Below are 25,833 nucleotides of genomic sequence, written 5' to 3'. Positions count from 1 at the left end.
GACAAACAGTAGAAAGTTAGAAGCACAGAAAGATGAAGGTTACTTAAGTGAGGTAACTCAAGTACTTAGATCAGGGGGTTTTAAGTACTAGCTGTCAGTCAAGATGGTTAATGTAAAATAAAAGGAAGGAAGAAAGAATATGGCTCTGTTGACTTCATGGGGTGTTATGGCAGGAGTTTTTTAAATAACTGCATGATGAAAAATATTCTATAAACAGGATTTGGCATAGTCACACAAATAATAGCCGTGGGTTGGTGGGTGAAGGGAAGTCCTAGTATAGGACCAGTATTAGCACCACATGGTTCAGTGTGCAGAGCCCACACCTGGGGCGGTGTTAGTGCTCGGCAGCTCCCTCCCATTCACCTTGCAGCCACATGCACCCTTGAGTAAATCAGGGAGCCAGCAGAACTGGGCACTGCATAGGGCATATTTAATAAAGGAATTTGTCCACAGCAGTGGGAAAACTGGGAAACCTCCACTTAGAGCCTCCCACCACCTTCTCTGTGCATGTAAAAGCATATGTAATTCATACGATGCTTCATATTCAGAAGGTGCTCAATGCACCAAACAGGTACAAACCAATTTGTGGATTCAGCTGTAACATTTCCAAAATGCTTCGAAAAGTCTACTTTTAACTGTATATGGTCGTGAAAGAGGCAGGTCTTATGGCATATTCTGCTCATGCAGATGCTTTTCTGTATGCTGCTGAGGGCATACGGCGCACTGGTTGCTCCGAGACCCATCGTGTGCGCCTGCATACCTTTCTTAATGGTACAGGAAACCTGAGGACCCGAGGGTTGGGCGTTTGAGAGGGCAGCAGAGCAGTAAAGCTTTCCATATGTACCACCACATTCCTCTGGAAAGTTAAGCCCTAAAAAAATCCAAGGGCCAGTGGGTAAAGCAAAGGGTTTCTGAACAGCAGTGGGGAGTGTATGATAGACTCATGCACATAGTTCCCCTCTGCAGATACACCCCTGGAAACCTGAATTGCTTCTGAAAATGGAACTGGTGCCTTAGAAAAATGTACCTGTCATTGAGCAGCCTTCACCTAATCCATAACTGAACTGAAATGAAGCTCTTTGATGTGCGGATACACATGACAGTTGAGGGAGGAAGGGAAAAAAAAAATATTCGTTAATGGGAGATTGTAGGGAAACCCCTTTACATGGAGAAAATGTAATTTCAATGCTTATAGCTAGACAGAATGCTGACACTAACACGTTGCATTTCTTTAGAGTTTCTCTATTTTGTTTCTCTTCAAATGAAAGCCTGCAGCAGCTGCAGCATAGTGACCATTGTCACCCTGGGAGTTGAGAGCTACATGCTAACTCAGGGTGCATAGAATAGTCATTTCCATCATAAACGGTGCTGCTGCAGGATGGAGTGTTTCTTGGCAGTACCCCTCGCTGCTGCTAACCTCGTGTGGTTCATAAAGTTTTGTAGTGAATTCCTGCACTATAAGCATGTCAGAATTGCTAAATAAGTCACACCTGCACAGTGCAATATATTGCTACCCTCTTTAACAGCTAAGCAGTATTATTAATCTGGAATATTGAATACAAAAAGAAATGTAATTCCAGTCTTCAGGTACCAGCTTCTAAGAAATAGATGGGCCGCAGAGAATAAAGCATATATAAGGTATTTCCTATACCCACAAGCAAAGAGTTAGGTTGCAGCCTTGGCCTTCCACCTAGCAGATCCCATTAATCTTCTACATGAGGATTGCTACTGTGAAGGTTATTACTTCACTCTTACATCCCCTACGTAAACATGCATGCCTGACCAAGCCTTTCAGTGTACCGTGATTCAAAGCAGAAGGGTTGCAGATTTCTCTGAAAATTGGTGTGACTTAGGAATCATCCTTGTTGTGGGCTAACTCGGGTAGGCAGCTAAGCACCACACAGCCACTCGCTCACTTCTCCCCAGGTCCCAGTGGGACAGAGAAAGAGAAAAGGATGAGTAAAAGCAAGAAAACTTTGGGGTCAAGATAAAAATTGTTTAATAAATGAAGAAATGGAAGAAGAGAGAAAGAAAACATAACAAGTGATGCAAAGGCCATCACCCACCACCCTCCATGGGTAGACTGGTGCCCAGCCAGTTCCCAAGTAAAAGATGGCTAATTCCCTTAAAGCCCCTCCTTCCCCTTTCTATTACTGAGCATGACGGTATATGGCATAGAATATCTCTTTGGTTCGTTCAGGTCATCTGCCTGGTCTCCTCCCAACCTCTTGCGTACCACCCCAGTCTATTCACTGTGGGGGCAGAGTGGGAAACAGCGAAGGCCTTGACACTGTGCAAACACTGTTCAGCAAGAGCTAAAACATCAGTGTGTTATCAACACTGTTTTGGTCACAAATCTAAACCACACCACCATATGAGCTGCTATGAAGACAATTAACTCCATCCCAGCCAGGCCTAGTACAATCCTGTATTAAGATAGTATATCCTACAAATAGGATATCTACAAGTATAAAGATCCTGATAATCTTTTGGGGCTGGATTGAATCTTAGCAGTCTCCTTGAAAGAAACTTGTTTAAGTAATGAGGTTTGCGGTAGCATATCTTACTAGATCTGACTGTGGGAAAAGATACACAGTGGATCTCGCCACTTTTACAGATTCACAAGCCACCATCATTGGTTTTGTTTCCCAAAAGTAGGAAATTAAAAGACCTAATTTTCAGTTATACTTACTTCTATATCACTCTGGCTGTAAAGGGACCTGAAAGTGGGTATATTTTCTTGTGTCAGAACAATATAAATAGATTTTATGCAAATCATATCCCCCATCTAGTATTATCTGTTTTCTTGCTTTAAGTGGCTCTAAGTTGACTTCTCTGAGAACACTACAAGTCTTCAAAATACAAAGTAGGGTTTTTTTAATTAAAAAATTACACATTTTCCATTATAGCTTCCAAAGAATGTGTGAGTGGTACCTCCTAAAGGGCTAATCTTTGTTGAAAAGTGAATGAAGCGGTTGGATTGTAACTTGCTTTCTACAAAGGGTGAGCAACCTTGCCGTAAAAAGACATTTTGCTGGCTCATAGGCTTCGATTCCCTAAATTCATTACCTTTCAACATTTAGTAGAGGAACCTGGAGATCAAATTTTTCTTTAAATAAATCAGTGTAGGGAATTGAAGGAAAAGTGGAGAAATTCAAGTTTGCCTGAATTGGCAAGTCAGTTATATCATTTCCGTTGGTGCTTAAGATGATATTAATTGCTGACATCAATAACGATACAAAGCCAGCTATCTATCTTTTCTTATGATCTGAAGGATAAGACTGTAAACCATCTATCTTAACACAGTCTCTTACAAACTGTCTTGCCCAGCAGGGCATGAAAAACGGTTCGCATGAATTCTGAAATACTTCCAAAGGATGATAAATTCAGAACCATGTCAGACAAGGAGGTGTAGAAGGACTAGTCAGTGCAAGTGAATTTTATTGTGTCCTAATAAGTTTCAGTCTTTTAAAATGCTGTGTCATTAGCAAGCGTACAGCACTCCAGTGCCTAAAATGACAGCAGCGTTTCATAATGCAGATAATTTAATGCACATTTGGGTTTGCATTTGCAGTAGCAATGTTGGTTTATGCAAAACTGAATAGGTGAATTGAATTCCAGCAGAATGCACATTCTCATGGCAGACAAAGTAAAACATGAATATACAGAAGGTGATTCAGACGTACAGCGCAGGGTAAAATTCTGTCTCATTCCAGAGTTTGGAAGGAAGGTCAGGGAACCATTAATACTATGAAAGTAATGCTTAAAAGCACTGTGAGTGTTAGAAAGACCTGGTGCTGGCCCTTTCCACAACAGTGAATTTTACCCAGCAGTGGTAGTGTCCTGTCAGGAAAAAGCTATATAGTGTTGTTATGCATACTGTAGTATAGGTTCATGACTGAACTGATATTTCAGCACAGTTTGTAATGATTCTGTGCATACTGTTAAGCAATCAAATAAACAGCTTCATTGGTAGTGCTGTGTGCAATTTTGATTTAAGAAGGAGGCAGTAAGTACAATCCTGAGATGTATAGGTTGCACACTTGCTGTAGCACAAGGGCCAGCCTGTGATTTTCAGTGTCTTCAGTGTCTTGCAGGAGGAATATAAGCAGAGGAGACACAATCAAATCCTATCATTTTTTCCTGCGCTAATGTGTAATTTTTACTCTTGCCAAGTAACTATGTAAAAGTAGTTGCTCTGTACTCAATGTGTCTGCTCCCTCTGTATGTTCAGAGTCATATATAAGTAATTCAGTTAAAAATAGCACACTTCTAGTGATTAATAGTTCATAAGCCTCGTACCTCTTTTAGCTGCCTATTAGGACATGGATTCTGTTTTTTCTTGTGTTTGCTAAGCAACAGTCATCTGCACAATTACATGGATCTTGCTAAAGGCCATCAAAATTTGAGGATGCAGGTGTAACTGAGTCAGTTTGGTCCACACAGTTTGCATACAGGTGGTGATGTGAGGCATGAGAAGGGGAGAACTCAGCTTGGCACTCAGTGCATTCGGAGGTGTGAGGAGTAAACGTTTTTGCAAGAGATGTGAGCAGTTAGAAATCACTTCAGGATAATAAACCTGGAACCCATGCTGTTGTTTCACTGCGCTTTTGTTTTGGATAACTACTGGAGGCAAGAGCAAGAAGGAGAAAGCACTTTTCAGCCAGCTGTTGTAAGGCCATGCAGAACTGTGCACAGCTGCTGTGACCTGGAATTGGAAAGGCTGGTTTGTAAGAGCGCGCTAGGCATTTGCAGAGAGCCACCTTCTCTTTAGCAGCATGTTTTCTGTGTGCAGTGCTTCCCACTAGCCTGCATTGACTTTGAAGTGTGGGGATAAGTCTCTATACTAGTCTAAGATGAGGAGGAAAAACTCTGGATCCTGAACTGCTAAAAAGAAGCAGTCTGGATTAGATTTTATGAAGGAAGAACCACAAAAATCAACAACTGCTATGTTTCTCGAGCAGTAAAAGGTGCTCTGAGTTTTTACTGGCTAGAGCCTATTTGACTTCCTCCTAGACGGTGTCATTTTGCCTAGTAAGCACATAATTTGTAGATGCTACAGGATATTCTTTTAAAAATAATTTCTTATTTTACTGAAAATATTAATGCCTTGATAATAAAAAGACCATTAAATAAATTTTAAACTGCTCCCTAAAATGCCTTTCTTCATCGCTTTATTCTAATTAGACACTTTTTTACATGAGAGGTTTTGACAAAGTGTTATGGATACAAGTGGAAATAGAACCTGCATTTCGTCTGTAGCTGAAGTCCTCAGCCCAGACATAATTTAAAGCAACATATATAGTTGTTGTGACGTGTTAGTGTTACTAATTTCCCAGAAAAGATTTTCCCTAAAAAATTGCGTGATATGTGATTCAAAGTTACCTTTTCAAATAATGTTGCGATGCAGAGAAAATTTTTATTGGATGAATTCTGAAGTCAAGTTTAAAATAATAATATGATCCTCTTTTTCTTTGGCAGAGTATCAAGAAGAAAAACACAAGTAAACAAGAGATGAGCACATACCTGCGGTTCATAGTCTCTCGTATGAAGGAGCGGGTGAGTCTGAAACAGGGAGGTTTTTCGAAGTGTTGGGTTGCACTGTAGAGGATGCATTGCAGTTGGTTGGCCATGTGTGACTGTGTAGGGAGGAGGGCTACCGGAGGGTGTCATTTTATTTCCTGTGTCATAAGCAGTGTGTGTATTTCAACATACACTTACCACGTCTCATTGCTCGGATTAGTATCATTCTGGCAGGAGTAGTTTACACCATGGGCCTGTGGCTATTCTGAAATGGACATTTTTCAGGTTTGAGACACATGTAATCTGTCAGATTGTGGATCTACAGTTTGGCCTTCTGTATTCCCCACCGGAAATATTCCAAACTATTGCATTTTTAATTTTTTTTGTGTGTATTTTAAGCAAATTCTAAATGCAATAACTTACACTGTCTCATGGTCCTTTCAGGCTATAGATCTAAACAAGAAAGGGAAGGACAACAAACACCCAATGTATAGAAGGCTGGTGCACTCAGCTGTTGATGTTCCTACTATACAGGAGGTAGAGTGACTTGATTTCTAACTTCCACACCGTTTATGATGTCTTTTAACAGTGAAGATAAACCTGAAGGACTAAAGTACTAATCCTGTTTAATTCTCCTTATGATCAGTATTTCAGTATTGTATCCAGTATTGGATATGGGAGCTTAAAATTTCAAACTTTTCCTGATAATTAGGTAACCTAGTAAAACCATTTTGCGTGGTGCCTAGTTTTCAGACATAGAGTACCCTCAAGTCCTTCTGTACTAAGGTTTTACTAGGAACTGTAGGTAGCTGAAATCTTTAGAGGAAGTACCCTTTATCTAAGTCACTGAATAGGGACTTGAGTGTCCATGTTGGCATATCTGGCCCAATGTTTTTGACCATGTTCCATTTTAGTCATTAAGGCCTTGTGTAGGTAGCAACTTTATAAACATCTAAATGATTCATAAAGAGCCAATAATTTTGTTGATCACAAAAAAATAAGACTCACTTAAAACATCTGTATTGCATTAATTGTTCCAAAAATAAAGTACTAGTAAATATGTTGTCCTTTTTTTCTGAACCAAAGGTCTGACCATGACTCATGTAAATCAACTGCAAATGACCAAAATGAACAGCATATTCATCTTTATTCATTGCTGCAACTGGATTACTATGCAATGCCATAGTATATATTGCCCTTTACAACCATAGATGTGAAAAGCCTTTGTTTTGTTATTGTTATTGAAACACACAGATAAACGGTAGCTTCACTGGCAGTTTTGGAGACCAACACTACTGGCTGGCTTGAAGTACTGGCAACACTGGTTGAGCCTGAAAATAGGTCAGGCCTTCCTTTCACTGTGTCACCTTCACCTGCTTCCACCGAAGGTGTTTTGGCCTTGATAACATACTAGAAACCGATGATGTTTTGTTTGATGATTGGAATTCTCATAGGTGTTCTTGACAGAGCACAACTGAAAATGCTGCATTCCTTATCAGACAAAAGACCACACTAGGAAAATGAACTGCATGGCTCCATGTAGGCATTTGTTACGAGTTTGGAAGACTAAAGACAATCAGCCTTCATCAGAAAACACTGACTGTCAAGTGAAGATCCTGGAATTATAAAGGCAGTCAACACTGATTTGAATTTAGCTGGTATTTTAAGGTACAAAATCTTCACCTCAGGGAATATATTTTCATTTGAACAAGTGTTCTGGGCCACACCTTCTGATGAAGCTACTCCAGATTTACCTTGTTATAACCAAGAGGGTTTTTTTTAAACTTAGTCAAGTATTAAAGCACCTGTTTTACTTCTGGGCGTTGCATAAAGGGACCAATGCAGCCAGCGTTCAGGTACTAACAAACCATGTCAAAGAGTTGTAAGTATTCCTTCTGTATGCAGGAAAGGTAGTGTCTGATCTGTGTTGCATAATGCAGATTTCTGTGAAAGCTTCTCTGCATAAAACAGGTACAGCACTTTAACAGTTTTTTCACAGTCCTATGTTTTCTTTTGTGTAGAAAGTAAATGAAGGAAAGTACAGGAGTTATGAGGAGTTCAAAGCAGATGCTCAGCTGCTTCTACACAACACAGTGATTTTCTATGGAGGTAAAGTACAACATTTACTGCTTGCTTTATTTGATTTATCTTTATCCGTAGGAAACTCACAAGTTCAGGATTGAATTCGGTATTAGATAATCTTAACTGTGGATGAGGCCATTTGAGAGCCCTTAAAAATCAAAGTAAGCTGCAGGAGGACTTTGCAGGGTCTTTTCTGGCCCACCTACTACACAACTATTTTCATCCTCTCTGGCTAAACCTGCTGGGAATTTGCACCTTTGCCATCCTGTTTCCTCTGCAGCCTAAGTCGTAAGTGGCAGATTTCTGCTGGTATACGTGTGTTGTTCTAGGGTGGAAAGAGGTCTGATGTCTGATGTGCTGTGTCAGCAGAAACATGTACTGTAGACACATATTTTTCACTCGTGGGCAATATCTGCCATATTGCAACAACAAATATAGCTACATCCACACTAGAACTGTCCTGCTGGTGCAGTGTGTGAAGGTACAGCCGTCAGAGAAGCTGCCAGCCACTGGGAAGGTAATAAGTGACTGTTTGATGCGGTGGGACAGTCTGACTGGAAGTGGAAAAACACCACCACTACATCCAGAAGCTATAGCCAGGTCTTGTAACAAGGTTCTCCAGAGCCATCATTTCAGGAAGGATGTGGTTCCCCCCTGCAGACACAGCCCACATAAGGGAAACTGGGAGCGGGGTGGGACCAGTCTATTTGCAGCATCAGATCCATGCTGTTGTTGTTAGGGGGAGATGTGGATGTGCTAATAGAGAAATACACAGGTGTAAAGGGAAATGCATAGTGATAAATAGTCTGTGAAGCATTACTCTGAGCAGAAATACTTATGTGATTGTACCTGTGTTCCGGTCAAGAGGTGATAGCAGAGCCATGTTTTAGGACAATTGCAGTGTGTCATTAAGACACTAGCAGAGAAAGAAACTGAATCCATATGAAAAGCAGCCCTGTCTCCCTGCTTCTGCTCCTCAGATATGTACTTGTATTGTTCAGTTTAAAAGCTCCAAACAGTATTTTTGCATGTAAATATGAAAGAGAAAACAAATATAGAACTGATTGTTTGAAAATGTTAAGTGGAAGAGTTATCCAAGTGACTGAATTATGTTTTGTATTCTCAAGCAAGACAATTATAGCATGAAAGTCATAGCAATGACAGCTGCAAATCTTTGTGAGCACTGTGACCATACTGTGATTGTTCATACCATTTATTTTTAATTTATAGCGGACAGTGAACAAGCTGATATAGCGAGGATGCTTTACAAAGACACATGTCATGAAGTAAGTAGTGCCAAGTAACCAAGATGTAGACACGATACTTGATTTTCATTTCAGAATCTGAGAAAATTATTCTTCATATTACAAAAATAAAAAGGGTATGAAGTTTGTTACAATTTTTCCCGTAACTTTCTAACAGCTGAGTCAGAATTCCTTTTTTTTTTTTTCAACTAGACTATCATTTACAAAATACCGATATTCAACTTTTAGTTTTGAAAATAATCTAGTAATACATAGTTGGACTAGAAATAATTGTACTTGCTAATATAAATTGAATCTGAGGTGAGATTCCTACCAAATTCTGTAATTGGCATTGAAACATTTCTTAACATTCGGAGGAGACCAAAAAATAAAGTGAGGGGAGCTGTCACACTTTCTCCATTTGTACAATTGAATTACTTCTTTCAGAATGTATTTTAAATATTTGATGAATTTAAAGAACTGTTCTTTGCATTTTAGCTATAATAAGTCATTAAGAGTTGAATTAGTCTCCTCCCTCTGCCTTGTTTTTCTAAAACATGAGTAAAGTTTCTGCAGCTTGTCTTTCGTCGTCTCTCGGCTCACCTCAGTTTCACACTTCTAGTTTGCACTGACAGAAGTAACTCCACCAGATTAGCAAGCAGGGCTGAAAAATGTTACAATTTACGAGAGAGGGATACTACTGAAGTCACATAAATAGGATTTTTTTGGCTTATTTACCTTTTTTTTGTTTTTCAGCTGGATGAACTGCAGCTTTGCAAGAACTGTTTCTATTTGTCAAACGCGCGACCTGACAATTGGTTCTGCTATCCTTGTGTATGTTGCTGACACAGATTTTTATTTGTTTGCTTTTCCGTATAAAAGCCTGCAGTTTTGGTGTCATTAATGCATTGAATATTCCATTTCAGTAGGCTTGTTTCAAAAGCATGGTTAAGACTCTGTAAGCCTAGATATTTTACACAAGTGAAATGTTGATTGAAATTCAAAGCTGTAACAATATAGGTTATAAAACTTGGTTATCAGCCAGTTACAACAGTCTCACAAGAAAATAAGGAGCTTACAGAAATAAAACTTTGCTCCTAGATGAAGCTATAAAGACAAGTTTAATTTTTGGGCTGCTTAAGATCTCTGTTTTCAGTAGCCAGTTACACCCTTTTCAGACTTTGTATTTTTTTTTACCTTGATCCAAGCAATACATCTGGCAGAGAAATATGTGTTGTAAGAAGATAAAAACGGAAATAGCACTAGACATAAACAGCAACCATATTCTTAAGATACTAGCATAGTATTACAGCAAAATATTTGTGGGAGATACCAATATAATACTTCAATAATAAATACAACATTTTTTCCAGATACCTAATCATGAGTTGGTTTGGGCCAAAATGAAAGGCTTTGGGTTTTGGCCAGCCAAAGTCATGCAGAAAGAGGACAATCAAGTTGATGTTCGCTTTTTTGGCCATCACCACCAAAGGTAATTTATTAATTCCATGTGCTGCTTTTTATGAACAATACTTAAAAGAATTTATCTGATCTATCATGTTGTAAATCCTGGCTCAGCTAGTTGCCAACATTAGAAAGACTGAATACTTTGCCATAATTGTTTCAGAAAATTTAAAGCTCAGTCTAACACATCCGAAGTTGCCAAATGGCTCAGAGATTCCCTTTCCACAGTTGCCATAGGAATGTTACTTAATGCCATTTTAATTAAATAAAGCAAGTGAACTTCAACTGTTTCTTCAAATCAGTAGCAGCCTGCTAATCCAGGCGAAGGTGAAAATTGGACAGAAATGTACTCTTACTACCAGCAGTATTGACTTTGTGCAATTTTCTCTTCTGAGCAGGCACGTTGCAATTTTGTGTTTTAGTAACATAATATACATCACAAATGTTTCTGTCTCACTGCTAGAACATTGACAGAGCTCCTGCTGTGAGCCAGTTTGCAATTTCAGAGCATAACTCTTTACATTGGAAACTTCACTCTTAGAGATCAGCTTTTACTTCCATCTCCAGTTGTTTGTTCACCATTTGGGGGGGGGTTATAGTGGTGTTACTACAGTGGATGTACTGATTTTTTTTGCTGTTTGATTTATATGCTTATGATGTGAGGAGGAGAGACATTTGCAAAGAAGTAATTCATGGTTGTTGGGAAGGTGGTATATTTTGGTGCATTCCAAAAGGGCCTAGACAATTCAGTAACAGTGTTTTATCAGGCTGTTTATTTAAATTGCTTTTAGTGTAACTTGCACAGTATATAACATGTTCTCATTTGTTATATGAACTACCAAGATTCCTAATAGGCATAAAATGGGTAAAGGATATTTATTTGTGTCTCAGTCACAGAATGATTTACCTTGAATCTGTTGGTAAATACAGCTTATCTCATTAGTAGTTTTGGCATTAAGTTCGCACAGGTTCAAACTATTTAATAAAGTAACATGACACTTGTGGGATGAGGTGCTTGCAACTCCTTAAACGTGTGCTGATAGAAAAGGCAAAATCCATTTTACTAGAGTGCCATTGCTTAGTTACTGTGCTGGACTTGGACGAAAGGCCAAATTCCTGGTTGATGTAGATTAGCGTTGTTTCTTTGGCTTCACTGAAATGAAATTTATATTGCAAGAACTGAGAATCTGTCTGCAGACATTTAATTTGTTACGGTATTTACTCTGTTATGTAGATGTGCATGGCAGTGACTCTTTTTCTTTAATGTCCAGTGTTGCTTGGTATAACCTTTCAAAATGTCAAGAGCTGCCCATCTAACTCTATGAGGACTCTCTGAAAATATTTAAGAGGACAAAGTACCTTTGGAACCAAGTCACTGGCATGAATTCAGTCCAAAAGAGCATGACAGTCTCCACACGATAGACAGGGGACCAAACTGCAAAATGTCTCTATTCGAGGTGATAATTTGGTACATTCCGTGACAGTTTTAGCAAAGAGGTCAAGGGCTAAATTGGATTAGCATACAAACCTTCAGTAAAGATGTTTCTGTGTCTGACTTAAGGCATTTAGCAAGAGAGCAGGCAGGAGATGTGACTGCTGTTGGTGCTCGGGGAGGTGTGTGGCTCACCAAAAATGAAAGAGACTTTCAGCCATAGCGCGCACAGCTAACAAGTGCGTATAACTAACACAAATAACGGTATGCAGTCTGTTTTCTTTCAAATGTATTGAATATACAAAAATTCTGAGTAAAAAGGAGTTGTCAGTGATCGGCCGCTGTGAAAAACTGCTTTTGAAGTCAGTTTCTCAGGTCAAGGTCCTTCCTCTGTATTTAATGTTTCTGAACCTGCCTGTACTGTTTATTCAAAAGGGCCTGGATCCCCTCTGAAAACATTCAAGATATCACAGTTAACATCCATCGGCTGCATGTGAAGCGCAGTATGGGGTGGAAGAAGGCCTGTGATGAGCTGGAACTGCACCAGCGTTTTCTTCGTGAGGGGAGATTCTGGAAATCAAAGAATGAGGATAAAGGGGAAGAGGAGGCAGAGTCAAGTATCTCTTCCACCAGCAATGAGCAGGTGAGTGCTGCCACAAAGTTAGCAATCAGGGCAATTTATTAAAGGGTACAAAAATGACATATTTTTTATTAATCTACTATTAAATTAGTCTTGTGCTCTGTCTGCAGTTTTGTGGTGACAAGAAAAGGTTCAAAGGCTTATTTTCCCTATGTTTTGTGGCTCAGTAATAGCAAGAATATAGAGTTTTCCTCTTTCCTCAGTTTCTTGGTTGACCTCTGGGAAGTTTTAAAATGTTTGTCACCTACAGCACCTTGATGAGACAGATCAAGATTTCTAAAGTTAAATAGGAATGTTCAAGTTAAATGTCATGGATATCAGATAGACTGCAACACTGCCTTCTTGGACTCGCATCAAGGGACAGCCCTGTAGCTGTTCAGCCTTTTCACAGCTGGAGTACGTTCACGTTGGACTGTATTCTGTGTTACAGATCCCTGAGTAACCAACCATGACATTTTCAGCAAGTCCAACTAAAGTTAGCTGCAAACATTGCACTTGAGGACCACGTGACCAGCAACTGATTAAAGTAATTAAAAATAATTCTGCAAAACAAGAAAAATTATATTGCTTTAACAAAGTGAAAAGCACAAAGAGCCAAGATACAAAACTTTGCATTGCCATATGGAAATTCCCTTATCACAGCTGAACCTTGCTAGTCATTCATTGTTCAAGAGGGTGTTACATATTCACTATTACTGACTTGGCAGTAAGATTTTCATAGCTTGCAGGATGCTTCTCTATATTTTTGGCAGCCTTTTCCCTGGCAACATCTTCTTTCCTCATTTAAAACCACTATTCTCTGTATTTTAAAAAATCAGCATGTTTTGACCCCCTTCCTCTGCCCTTTTGTCAAACAGGTCTATCATCCAATTTGTAGCTAAAAACTTAAGGCTTATAAAACTGGATGTTGCTTTAAAGGGATGCTCCTTATCAGAGTGGTTTTAGGTTTTTTTAGCCTGGTTTGCTTAGGCCCTTTTTAGGCCCTTTGTAGGCCCTTTATTTAATGTCATATGTGCAGTCATGCAACAATGTATGACGAAACCGGAAAACGGTCACAAGTAATATTTATGAAAGATAACAGAGGCATTTTCCCAGTTTTTCAGAAGTGTCAGTCATAAGATTTGAAGTGCCCGTTTGCATATTTTCTCTCCACCGCAGCTGTTCATCCTTCATTTGGTTAACGCTTATACCTGTTTCGCTGGTTTCCCAGATACAGGAACATAAGGGTAGCCATCACACTCAGTGCTCTCTAGTAATCTGCAGTATCCTGTCACTAACACTAGCTAGTACGGGATGCTTCAAAGACAGGAGTAAGAACTTTGCTGTAAGCCATTGTAAGATCATATACCATCCACTGAGATCTCCCCCTTGTTTCTATTGCTGGAGATTGGCTTTTATTCTAAAGCATGAAGTTTCATACCCCTCCAAGCATACAGTTATAATCGATTATAGCAAGTCTGGATAATCTTGCTATCTTTACACATACACATTCTCTTTATAATTATTGCTGTTTTCTGGCTTCCAACAAGATCTGCTCCCTAATTATGGGTCACTGATATCAGAATATTCCAGAAAACAAGTGTTTGAATTTGTGTGTGAAATGGAGAAAAGAATGACTAAGGGTGTTTTAGCAAATACATATGGAATGTTAGAACTTGTTCATTAATTTTGTTCCTTCATGCAGTCATAGTCATCAGTGATAATGTGGAAAGTTTATTGTGTGCACTTCTCATTTAAGAAGAGTATTCAACTTTCTATATGCTAAATTAAATAATTGCAAATAAAAGGTACATCGGTCATGTTACAATGAATGCTACTTATATGAACTGGTTTTTGGAATGATTCAATATGCTTTTCTTAATGTTTGCAGCTGAAGGTTACTCAGGAACCAAGAGCAAAGAAAGGACGACGTAACCAGAGTATGGAACTCAAGAAAGAAGTAAGTAACCTCAATTACCATGTTTGTAGAGACAGCAAAGTACAAAAAGTCTGAAATTTTAATAGACACTCCCTCGGTTTCTGTCACCTTTTACTGATTTTACAGTATTCATCTTGGAAGTTCCAGCCCCATAGCTTGGTCCTCCTTGCTAAGAAACATAATTGCATCTCCCACATGCAAGCCACTGGTGTCATTGTGGTAATATTCTGTATCATGAATAAATCAACAGTCAGCTTACGGCTTTTTTTTTTTAATGAGACAAATTCAGGCTAGTTAGTAAGTCTATAAACAGCAGAAATTAGAACGTATTTTGCACAATCAAGAATATTAAGTTTATAAAATGTGATATCCACCCTTGTCTGTGGAACTTCCTTCCTTGTTTATCCAACTTGCACACTGAATGAAGCGGGGGAAACAGAAACCTATGATCATATAACCAAGGGACTGTATTATTATGCTTGTACACAAGGGGGCAGTTGCTGAGGCAGCCATCAATTTCATATTTCCTAACTTTTGAGTACTTTTTCTTGGCCTTGTTTCAGCTGCATGTTGAACGCTAAGAAAAAGTCGCACATACGCACAGTCCTTGGAAGAGGACTCAGGACTCCATTACAGAGGAGGGTTCAGGTGTTTTAGCACCAGTTATGTGGGATGGCCCTGGTGCCTGAAATACAGACATTGCCACTTTTAATATCTGGGCACCTGCCTCCCTGTTGTATCTGATACCTCAGGGCTAGCTCTGTGAGGCACCTTCATTGATGGAGGCAGTGACACACAGTTTGTGCTCCCTGGGGCACAAACTGTACTTGCATGCAAGATAGGGAGACTACAGTTCAGGATGCCTTGTCATTTTTATTGTGTTTTCTGTCAAGCAAATGCTGTAATTTGCTTCATGAATTCGTCTTAACATTTGCTGTCTTAGCTCTGCTCATATTTGGTCAGTGATCCAGAAGTCAATCACAGTAACCTATTAGAGAGTAATTGGTTGCAAAAGGGAATACACAGTCAGCCTTTTCATTGGTGTGGGCAGTGCCCCATCACACAGACAAGCACAAAGTCCAGTCCTGAGCAAGTCTGGTGTTACAAGGACTATGTGCTTCGTCTGTACACTGTTAAATGAGCTTTAAAAAATCTAAGTTAAAAAAAAAAAAAAAATGTTCCTCTGTGTCTTCAGACACTTCAAATATCAATAAGAGTTTGCAGGGATATTACTTCCATCTGTTCTAAAGAGCAGTAACAATTGGTGTTACAGTGTAATAACATAGGCTGCTAAATTCAGTACAGTACACTACAGTAACTATGATTTTTTTCTTGATAATTGTGTAATTACAGAAAGCTACTGTGGTCATCCAAGTGTAGTTCTATATTATTGGAAGCAAGACTTAGACGCTCATTAGTCTTTCATCTTCAAAGCACCTTTGAAGTACTGATCAATCTTTGCAGCAGTTCTATGAAATCAGTGGAATATTAGACTCCAGTGGAGCCTGTTGGGCCAGAGTTTACCAAAACAATTCAGGCACCTTGGCCACACAGCTACAGTCTCTTCAGGGAGAATGGTAGGGGAAAAAATCTATAGCAACCCTTTAGTAATCCCAAGGGATCTGCAGTGATTCAGCATAGCCGCTGATGTTGGTCGTACTTTTTGGGAAACGAGGCCAGTGAGTGTCGCGTACTGATGACATATGTGTCCTTCCTTCTGGAGGGCTCCTAGCTGAAGTCAGAAAAGCCTGACCAAAGAGCCTACCCACTGTCATGCTGGTTTTCCTCAGGGATCCCACGTCCCATTAGCACTAGAGGTCTTCAACAGACACCTTTCACATTAGTTGCACTGGCATTAGTCGTGTAACATTCTTTCTCCAGGGGGATCTGAAAGTTAACTTGTTCTATTTTGATATCTGGGTTTACAAGTTTGTCTTTCTCTTTAGGAGCCAGAACCTGAAACTGAAGCAGTAAGTTCAAGCCAGGAAATTCCCACAATGCCTCAGCCCATTGAAAAAGTTTCAGTCTCAACTCAGACCAAGAAGTTAAGTGCCTCTTCTCCAAAAATGCTGCATCGGAGCACCCAGACCAGTAATGATGGAGTGTGTCAGAACATGTGCCATGACAAATACACCAAAATCTTTAATGATTTCAAGGACAGGATGAAAGCTGATCACAAAAGGGAAACTGAGAGAGTTGTGCGAGAAGCAGTGGAAAAGGTAACACTTGTTGAGCACCACCTACACTCTGGTTTGAGGAGAGGAGGAGTGTGGATTTTTTTCACATTCTTTTCTATTTTTGTAACATCCACCCTTAAGAAAATGAATAAAAAAACCTTTTCCAAAGAGACCACATAAAAATAGTCTTCATTATTGCTTTTTAGACAATTTCTATACCAACAGACCTTAGTTTAAACAGAAAACTCCTGCTTTTTTTGATTCTTGTCCAGTGAAATCAGTTTGTGATCCAAAAATGAAACTAATTGTTCATTCATAAGTATCTGTTTCCAAAGCCTTTGTCTCCATTGTCAAGTGTGGTTGTAAACAATGGCATTGTTTAAATGCTATTCATAAATAATTCTTTTGTCAGTCTTCTGACCTAAACACTAAACAGATTCGCTGAAATTTGTTTGAATTTTCTTATCTAATGATAACCTGTTTAAAATTCAATATCTAAGCCTCAGCTGGTCACCTTTGGCTGGAGAGAGCAGGAAAATTTAGAGGATGACTTGTCTGACCTCTCTTAAGTACCTGTCTTAAGACAAGATGAATTTCCTTCTGGAAGAAGGACTATGGAATGAACCTAGGGAGTTTAAGTAAGTGTTAATCCTGCAGGATTAAGACACCAAACTTTTAGATAACTGAGCAAGGGCAAAGGAATCCCACTGACAATGAATACTAAAAGGTACCTCTTACTGAACTCAGGGGTGTTCTGTTTTGTATTTTCCACTGTGCCCTTGCTGTAGATTTATATGCAGTTGTAGAGTTGGAAAAGACAAAATCTTTGTCTAAGATAAATTCATAAATTTGTAAACTGATCGTTGGCAAAATACTCACGGAAACTAACTGTTTTTGTGGATGCCTAGCAGAATAGAAATACAGTGACATTTTTATTTTAAACGTTTCGTATGGGATGGAAATTTTGTTACAACTCTAAAAGTTCTCTCCTTTAGGAAGTTTTTGTTTTCTAAATAGGAGAAATCTCTAATTATGTGACCTCCACCCACACCAGTAATAGAGATTTAAAGAGTAGAGGTTTAAAGAAGATACTGTTATTCCAATAGCTGTCCACTGACTTGTTTTGCTGACTTTCTTATGGCAGCTGCGTACAGAGATGGAAGAAGAGAAAAGGCAGGCTGTAAATAAAGCTGTGGCCAATGCACAAGGAGAGATGGACAGAAAATGTAAGCAGGTAAAGGAGAAGTGCAAAGAAGAATTTTTAGAAGAAATTAAGAAGCTAGCAGGCCAGCACAAGCAACTGATTTCCCAGACCAAGAAGAAGCAGTGGGTAAGTGTCAGAAATTTATTACAAGAGTATAAGTGGAAATATATAATGCATACTGCAGGCCAATTGAAGTTGATTTTTTCCTTACTTTTAACTGCACCTCTCTGTCACTGGTCTTTCAGCTTTAAGGTTTTCTCCTTCATATTACTGCTTTCAAATTTTCTTAACCTCCAAATTTCAACTCGAAGTTCTGATTACTTTCCATCTTGTGAATACTTTCTGTCTTAATTATGTAGTGTTAACAGCACCATCTTCTTGAGTCCAGTCAGGCATTAGTATCAAAATACTTTTTTCTAAATGCAGTTTTACTCCATGTAAGACATGTTTTGCGTTATGTTCACACTCCTTTGATCTCAAGACCCCAGAGGGTACAATATCTGCCTGCATCAATTTGGATTCCCCTGCTAATAATGCTGGCAGTGATATCCTTTTGGCCTATCCCTCTCATAGCTTTTTCTGCAGCTCTTTTATGTTCTTTTGTATTTAAGACATGACTTTCTGAAACGTTTCCCTCCCTTGTTCAGTCCTTAAGCCCAAATCTGCAGCATTACCTACAAAAAACATGTTTGTATTCCCTTTAGAAAAGTGAAAACAGACATCTAACTTACCATTCTGTTACATGCTGCAAACCTTTCCCCGTTTTTGTTTGTTTTGTGTCTCGTGTTTTATTTTCAAGCCAGAAGTGTGCTCTCCCACATGGCTGTACAGCATCTACTCGGACTATAGCAAGTACTGTAATACTGTGCTGCTAGCCTCTAACAGAGTACAGGTGGCAACTGTTACGCTGAGGAGCAGTGAGCCTGCCACACATACAAACTTTGCTATTTCTTTCCTAATTTTCATAGAACAAGGAAACGAAAGCCATCGTTCAGGGCATCACACTGCACTGTAATAGCTATCTATAACACAGTGGGTGGGTACAAGATTCTCTACTCTCCTGCTTTTGAGCTTCGATTTTGCCAGGTGCGGCTGAGAAGCGTGCGGGTGCCTTGCCACAAGATGGCACGCTGATCTGAGCGGCGATGGACAGCCGCCGTCCCACTGCTGCTGCCGCCCGGGGACAGCCAGCCCCGGCTCCGTCCTGCAGCTCCTGTTTGTTTTCCGCTATAAAAGGGCTGTTTGTTTATGTTCAGCCTCATTACTCCTTGTTCTTACAGATGAAACGATGGCCCCTGCAGAGAAAACTCTGCTCTGTAGAAGAGTGAAATAAATACGAAGGCGAGACAATGGGTTGCTGACTACCACAGTTACGAGTTTGGGTTTTTGTAAAGAGAAGAATTACTTCAAATGCCAGAGCTCCTGTAGAGTCTTCATTCCTGTTCCTAGTAGAGATTTTACTGTCGGTGTTATGATACTGCAGTGCTTGGGTCTCTGTCAGTTAGAAAATTCCTCCCTGTCTACCTATCTCTGCAGACTAGAGAAGTTATTTAGGTCTCCGACTTGATCAAGTTACTGTGTTTAATGAGTCACCGGCTGCTGGTGTCTGCATGCATGCTTTTGCCTGTGGCACTTGAGGGGAAAATTGAATTGCCTTTGCCTGCTATAGAACTATGTCAGATTAGCTCTCGTCTGTCAAAAGTTAAGAGTGCACATGTGAAGTGTTGCCACCTTTCAGCTGATACGCAGTAACTCAATCACAGTAACTTGATTGTGAGTCTGGAGTCTTAGCTATAGCTGCTTTTTGGTGGTTTTGAAGGCAGAATTTATAAAAGAGACTCCCGAGACTCACTTTTGTCTGCTCCAATGTGCCTTTACCATATCCTTTAACCTAATCAGAGAGTGCCCTGGTACCGTATCACTGCATCTTATGGTCATGCGCATAAAGCCTCTTTCTGAGCAAGACTATTAAAGATATAAAGAGTATTTGACAGTCTTGCCTGTTTCTGTGGACCCAGAACTATCTGTCAATCGCCACCCTAAGTGAAGGCATCATACCGGCAGCTGGTTTGCATGTGGTAGGAGAGGGAGGGTAAGGATAAGCACCTTTGCATTCAAGCTGATGGATCTGCCTGCCAACACACAGCCTCAGGCGGCTGGAGTTGGTCCAATTACACCACTCCCCAGTGATTTTTCCTTCGGTGGTACTAATGACAGTCCCTGGTGTGTAGTACCACTCTTGTATGCTGCTATTATAATGACACCTCCTTACCAAAATCTCGTGTAATTAACACACATACTAAATGACTTTTGGTGGCTTTGCCTTTTAATTAGAAGCAGAGACCTCTGGTTTTGTGTAAGGCAGATGTCTAGGCTTGGGAATACAGCTGCTGTTATTCACGCTATATTTGTCTTTTTCTCATACCTAAAAAAAAAAAAATCCAGTCAGGATGAAGGGATCGTTTTGCTGGTGGTGTACAGGCACATGAGAAGATGTGTTCCGAGCCCTTAGGAGCCTAACACATAGTTAAACAACAACATTTTCTGTTGCTCTAACTGGTCACAGTCCCCTTGGCTTAATCCCATTTCATTTTTATACCTCCAGAAAAGTAAATAGCAAACAAAAGGAAGAAATGTAAAGGCAGGGGTAACGATTATGAGATTATGCAGTTTGATGGCCTCCAGAACACAGGCTAGAGTGCCGGTCTTGACAATGTTTCTTTTTTAATTTCTGCCAGTTCTTTTATTTGCTTATAAGCCTCATTTAAATTGGTGCATAGTTCATTTTTGTAGATAATTTTTATCATCCGTCCCTTTTAATTATTTATACATGTATATTTATTCTATCTTGCAACAGGTTGTTTTTAAGTGAATGAGCATTGTCCATGATGTGTACTGTCTGAAACAAAAACCCAAGTGATTGATAATGCTTAGAAAGAGGAAAATACAAAGAAAAGAGGAGGCCTGAGGCCAGCTGGCATTTTGCCTTCTCTGCCACATGTGCTGGTACCAGCTTAGATGACACTATCTTCCTTTTGTAAGTGGAGATTTACACCCCACACTTATGGCCAGCATATGTAAAGGGAAGTGCAGGACCCACAGATCAGTTGTCCTCTCCTGCCTTAGCTTTTTTGATCTCTCCAAGCAAGCAGATGTGAAGCTGATCTCTGGGCTGAGGCCCATGCTGTATGTAATGGAGAGACACAGCTGTTCCTTGCACCTTTCCAGCAGATGATCCTAATGGTTCCCACAAGCTTGTGGGCAGCCAGCAACATGAAAAACCAGGAAAACAGCTCTCGAGAGGACACTTGTTTGCAGACATTTCTACAAATAAACTTCCCTGGAGCTAAGTTATAAAAGGAAAATGCAGAGGTTCCCTTCTCATGCAGCTAGGGCAGTCCCTTTATTGCTGATGTAAATAAATAGTTACTGGTTTAGCCAATGTAAATGTTGGCTTTCTTCTATCTGTCTTTTAGTAGTATGTAGGGTGGTTGTGTTTTTGTTTTGTTTCAAGGCAGTTGGGTTTGTTTTCTTTGTAATTCTCTGTTTTATTAACAATGCTGTAGCTAGACGGGACATAAAAAGTAAATTGTGTGTTATTCTGTGGTTTGATAGCAGCCTGCACAGACCGTGTGATATCCCTCCCTCTGTTCCCCATCATGCAATAAGCATTTCAGACTGGATTTATAAAGATACTCTCTGATATTGAGCAGACCAAATTCAGAAAGACAAATCTGAGATCCTTCAACCCTGTCTTTCAAGGGCGCTGAGTCTAAGTGGTTCCTTTAGCAGCAGTACCACCCTACTTCACAGGATTCTGTCAGAATGATAGTTAATGCTTTTGCAGCACTCTCTGAAGGGGTATAACACCACCTAGAGACAGGGCACATTGCCCGTCTGGGTGCCGTACCTCCTTGTTGACCACCTGTAGTGTTGACCAGCATGTTGCTTCCCTTTTTTGAGTTCCTCAGAGGCCACAGGGTTATTTTCCAGGTAGCTCTTCCAGCTACCAGGAAACTGGGGCCGTTCTGTGTGTTCCAGGGTGGCAATCCGCTTTGCTGCAGCACTCCCCAGCACCAAGTATTTCTGCAGAAATCACGGGCTGTGCAGCGTCTCTTTCTTTCGGGAGCTTTGTGCCATCCTGGCAGGCATGACGAGGGGCAAGAGCCCATGTAGCCATCCTGTGTACAACAGGCCTTCTCTGGTTTCTGGAGGACTTGAGGGAAAAGGCACTTTCTTTCTCTTCTCAGTAGCACTGATGTAGCACGAGCATTTCTTTTCACGAGATTGCAGCGCTGTCTGGCAGCCAGCAAACGCCAAGGGCAGTAGCCTCCTTGCGGACCTACCCTAAACGGGCTATAACTAACCACTTGGTAACGAATTATTCTTTTCTTCAGTGATGTTATTGTTGTGACTTTTGAGATTTTCCTAGCCCAAAAGGATCTTCCCCAGCAACCTCTGGACAGGTCAAGATTGTAAAGAAACCTCAGAAACACCAATTTTCAAGCTTGCGCAGAACCTGTTCACTCCAGAAGTGCCTGTTGATTTATCGTACCTTTTAAGACATAGATCAGGGTGCTATTATACAAATGTAGGGTAAAAGATGGTTCCTGCACTGTGTGGCTGAAAAATGTCAGTCCACTGCCCTGAGAGATGAGTTTTCTTAAATAAGAGATGATTTTTTCAAAAGCAATAATCCAGATGCCGGAAAATATGAAAGCATTGTGCAGATTTGCTAAAGACCGCTGCTTTACTCAGCACGTGTGAAAAATGCCCTCCTGCCTCTGGATGCCCCAAGCATCAATGAACGAGAAGTATTGCTCTGCATGTGCTGGTGCATCCAGGAGCAGGTGAGAACGCCTGTGCGTTGGGAAGGAGGGATTCTGCGAGGGTGGTAATCTTGTCTCGTTTGTTCTCTCCAGTGCTACAACTGTGAAGAGGAGGCCATGTACCACTGCTGCTGGAACACTTCCTACTGCTCCATCAAGTGTCAGCAGGAGCACTGGCATGCCGAACACAAACGTACCTGCCGCAGAAAAAGATGAAAGAGTTATTCCTCCCCTAGAAAACCACCCCGATGATTGCTATTCTCAGACACAGCGGTTTTTGTTTCCAAGAAGCCAAAATTGTTTAGAATTTGCTTCCCATTTTGCACCAGCCTTTAAACACTTTTCGTAAAAGAAATTTTGCACAGTAATTTCAGTCTTCTGTTTAACGCTCCTCCAAAATTTTGTCAGCGAAATGAATTTAACATCTGTGGGAGCAGGTTACTTTAAATAATTTTAAACTAGAGGATTTGTTGCATTTTCAGCAAATTTTAAAACATTTTTAGGTTTTACAGAGATTTTAATCTTTAAAAACAGCAGATCTAAAAATAAAAAAATCATGCAAGTTTAACAAAAGGAACATTTAAAAGCTAGATCTGAATGTAAGAAGTATAGAACTGTTTCAGAAAAGTGAAGAATACTACCTTGATGTAACATTTATTTCTTAACCTTGTTGAGCTGGTTTTGTTCAGCTTAATTTTACTGTTTAAAGGCATTATCTATTGGTTATACCAGTGGGTACATGATTGAATTTAGGGAACAGGGTTGACACAGCAGGTGCTAGTCCTGCGTATTTTTTCTTAAATATTTCCCAACTGTGTTTTATTTTCATTATTTCTTTTCAATATATAACTTTTATAACAAAATATTAGCTTTGATCTTGTAGTTTAAAATCACAGGGAACTGGGATAATCTTTTACTGAGCTGGATCTTAGAGAAAAATGAGTATTTAAATTTTGAAGTTTGCACATTTCATCTTTGTCCTAACATGAGTGCTTGTAACAAGAATAAGAAAAGCCAAAAAACAAAAAACCAACTACCTTTATTCATACACGGAATTATGAGGCATACAAATTTCTTTATTGCGCCCCCCCCTTCAGCCTCCCCAATCCAACGTCATTTGACTGCCTATGATCTGGTGTCACCTGGTCCATTGTAACTCGATAATAAAAGGAGAAAAAACACTTAAGTTTCACAGAAGCCGTTATGTTTGTAGTAATGGGTCATTGCCTAATAATGAGCTCCATCACTGTACTCAGAATGAAGAATAATGCATGTTAATTTTCTTGTATTAAAGATGCCGTGATTTGTAAAAAGTCTGTATTTTGCAGAATGTCTGGATTAAGAAGCATTGCCAATAGGAATGGATCGATAGTTGAAAAATGATTTTCTTTTTGTTTGTTTTATATATAGATATATGAATTGCATCCATGTTCAGAGACAATTTTTTAAATAGATGTAAAGCTTACTTAAATAGCTTTTCTTTTAAAGTGTCTCCGCATTTTAGTTTCTTTCAAAGATTGGTCTTAGACTAAGTCATATGCCCATTAATCATCCAGCTATTTTTTGAGAAGTTAGAGGAATAATTTGTAAATATTTATTTAGATCTTTGATATTTATTGAAAGCAATTACAAGATGGAACGATGGAAGCTGAAGAATCAGGAGGAAAGCCTTTAAAAAAGTTTTCTCTAGGATTTGTCAGGGTCATTTTAAAGATGAAAATATAACTAAGACTTCTGTGAACTACCACTGAAATCCTGATCTTTTTTACTTACAGTGGTGATATAAGTTAATTGACTAGATACTGCCAAATAATGCCCAATATGTTGCAGACATAAAGTAAGTGGTAAGTTGATTGGAAAAAATAGTAAGTAGATGGTAACTTGTATTACCACAGCTACATTATTGCCTGATGATAAATGTGTAATTAACTTTTGTCGCCTCTGTGTTGTGACTGTAAAACACTTCACAACTAAAAATCAATCTTGTTCGATTACTTTACAAGTTCCAAAACTTCGATCCACCCCTATGAAAGCAAGTTATTGTGGAAATATTTTTGGTGTAAAATCATTCCAGAATATGTAATATTTAACTGATAGCTGCATGAAAGTAAGATTCGTGTTACTTTGGCTTTTTTGTCTCTGTTGACACGGTTGCACATTTCCAAGTTACTACAGCGTGAAAACTGTGTGTTTTAAAGAAAAAAAAAAACAAAACAAAAAAAAAAAAAAAAGATTGTGGCCTGGTTTTGTATAAGTTTTAGGTAAAATTACAATTGATTGTTTTAGGAATCATGATTTAAAATTAATTTTTCTGCAAATCATAAAGCTATATTAAAGTGTTGAGCTTAGCCACTATGCACATTGTAATTATTCATTGTGGCTGTCCAGTTTATGATGCATTCTGGCATTTTGTAAGCTGCTCTGACTAGCAATATATAGAGTCATTTAATGTGTTAACATTGGTTAATAAATGTATTTAAAAAAAGCCCTCTCTGGAAGCGCCTGGGTTGATTTTGGCCCCTTGTCCTGGCGCCCGTGGGCGGGCACGCGTGCGGCTGCTGTCGGCTTGTCCTCCCCGGGAAGGAGCGGGGCGGCGGGTGGGGGAGCGGTGCCCGAACTCGCAGGGGGCTGGCGGGGCCACGCCAGGGCTGGAGCATTGGCGTGGCTCTCGGCACCAAAAGTGCATCTTTTCAGCCCGTTTGGGGCCAGCAGCCTCCGAGGGCTGTGCCCGTCGTGGTCTGGTTTAATGCCAGGGCCCGCGCTGCCGGCAGCCAGCGTGCGGGTGGCAGACCCCCCTCGCCCTGGGCTTCCTCTCACCAGCGGCCCCGCTCTGCCTCCTCCCAAACCCGGTCACCGACCCCGACCCTGCGCCTGGAATCTCCTTTGTTAATAATTTTATCTGGAGGGACTGAGAGGACGCCATGAACCCAGCTCCGGCCTGGACGGCAGCAGCGTTTCTCAGCAACGCAGCCCTGTGAAGCAGTCTCTCGCTCACCTTCGAAGTCGGGCCGTGCTGCCGCCGAGGCGCCCGAGGGAGCGGAGGCCCGTGCTGGGGCTGCTGCCCACGGGCCATCGCCCACCGCCGCCCCGGCGGCCCGTGCTGGGGCTGCTGCCCACGGGCCATCGCCCACCGCCGCCCCGGCGGCCCGTGCTGGGGCTGCTGCCCACGGGGCATCGCCCACCGCCGCCCCGGAGAAGGGGCCGCCCGGGGACGAGCCGCAGGCAGGGCGGGTTGTCCGGGAGCCCCGTGTGACTTCAGGGCTGCAGGAGGGACGCTCTGGGAATTGGTTTCTCTGGGGCGGTTAAAAATTTCCCTGTGG

At 40.4% G+C, this 25,833-nt stretch overlaps 1 protein-coding gene across 9 annotated transcripts in view; it reads left to right on the top strand.

The window, feature by feature from the left end:
• ZMYND11 (zinc finger MYND-type containing 11) overlaps positions 1-24,963 on the top strand; it is a 112,423-nt gene extending 87,460 nt beyond the window's left edge. For all 9 annotated transcript variants that reach the window (XM_082318945.1, XM_082318948.1, XM_082318950.1 and 6 more), the window contains 11 exons: positions 5,482-5,559; positions 5,968-6,060; positions 7,545-7,632; positions 8,836-8,891; positions 9,606-9,683; positions 10,223-10,341; positions 12,181-12,388; positions 14,256-14,324; positions 16,250-16,522; positions 17,625-17,810; positions 22,607-24,963. In XM_082318945.1, coding sequence (XP_082175071.1) covers positions 5,482-5,559; positions 5,968-6,060; positions 7,545-7,632; positions 8,836-8,891; positions 9,606-9,683; positions 10,223-10,341; positions 12,181-12,388; positions 14,256-14,324; positions 16,250-16,522; positions 17,625-17,810; positions 22,607-22,729 — 1,371 coding nt within the window. In that variant the 3' untranslated portion in view covers positions 22,730-24,963. The remainder of the gene's footprint in view (positions 1-5,481; positions 5,560-5,967; positions 6,061-7,544; positions 7,633-8,835; positions 8,892-9,605; positions 9,684-10,222; positions 10,342-12,180; positions 12,389-14,255; positions 14,325-16,249; positions 16,523-17,624; positions 17,811-22,606) is intronic.
• Positions 24,964-25,833: the final 870 nt, after the last annotated feature.

Source organism: Platalea leucorodia, assembly GCF_965183815.1.
Source record: "Platalea leucorodia genome assembly, chromosome: 1".
Taxonomy (NCBI): domain Eukaryota; kingdom Metazoa; phylum Chordata; class Aves; order Pelecaniformes; family Threskiornithidae; genus Platalea; species Platalea leucorodia.
Note: the sequence above shows the minus strand (reverse complement) of the source record. Positions and strands in the feature narration are given on the sequence as shown.